General features: G+C 45.9%; 1 protein-coding gene across 1 annotated transcript in view; it reads right to left on the bottom strand.

The window, feature by feature from the left end:
- The window catches only part of LOC119593946 (eukaryotic translation initiation factor 3 subunit J-like), a gene marked incomplete in the record, with an annotated part of 9,635 nt that overhangs the window by 2,079 nt on the left and 7,214 nt on the right, over positions 1 to 342 (bottom strand). Inside the window, 1 exon segment of the mRNA XM_037942967.1 lies at positions 73 to 247. Coding sequence (XP_037798895.1) covers positions 73 to 247 — 175 coding nt within the window.

The following is a 342-nucleotide window of genomic DNA, read 5'->3' on the forward strand; positions in this document are numbered from 1 at the left end:
TAAAAATCAAACAACAATAATAATTACACTAACCCACCATTACTGGCCCCTATGAGACCCAGTGGTACTCACCCTCTTCCGCAGTGCTCTCTGTCGTCCCCATTAGGTCGTTGGCTAGCTGCAGGTCAGCATCCTCCTGTATCTTTTGCATCCTTAGTTTCTCGGCCAGCTTCTCCTCAGGCGTTAGGGCCTTTTCTCTTTCCTCTGCCTCCTTCTTTCTCCTCTCCTTTTCTTCTATTTGTTTTGCCTACCAAGGGAGAGAAAAAAAAACTTAAAATGAAGGTGAGAGAGGGGAAAGTAGCCTGGATGGCCTAATCCATTGATGCCGGAATAAACTGTACT

The sequence above is a fragment of the Penaeus monodon genome, chromosome 33 (genome assembly GCF_015228065.2).
Source record: "Penaeus monodon isolate SGIC_2016 chromosome 33, NSTDA_Pmon_1, whole genome shotgun sequence".
In the NCBI taxonomy this organism is placed as follows: Eukaryota; Metazoa; Arthropoda; class Malacostraca; order Decapoda; family Penaeidae; genus Penaeus; species Penaeus monodon.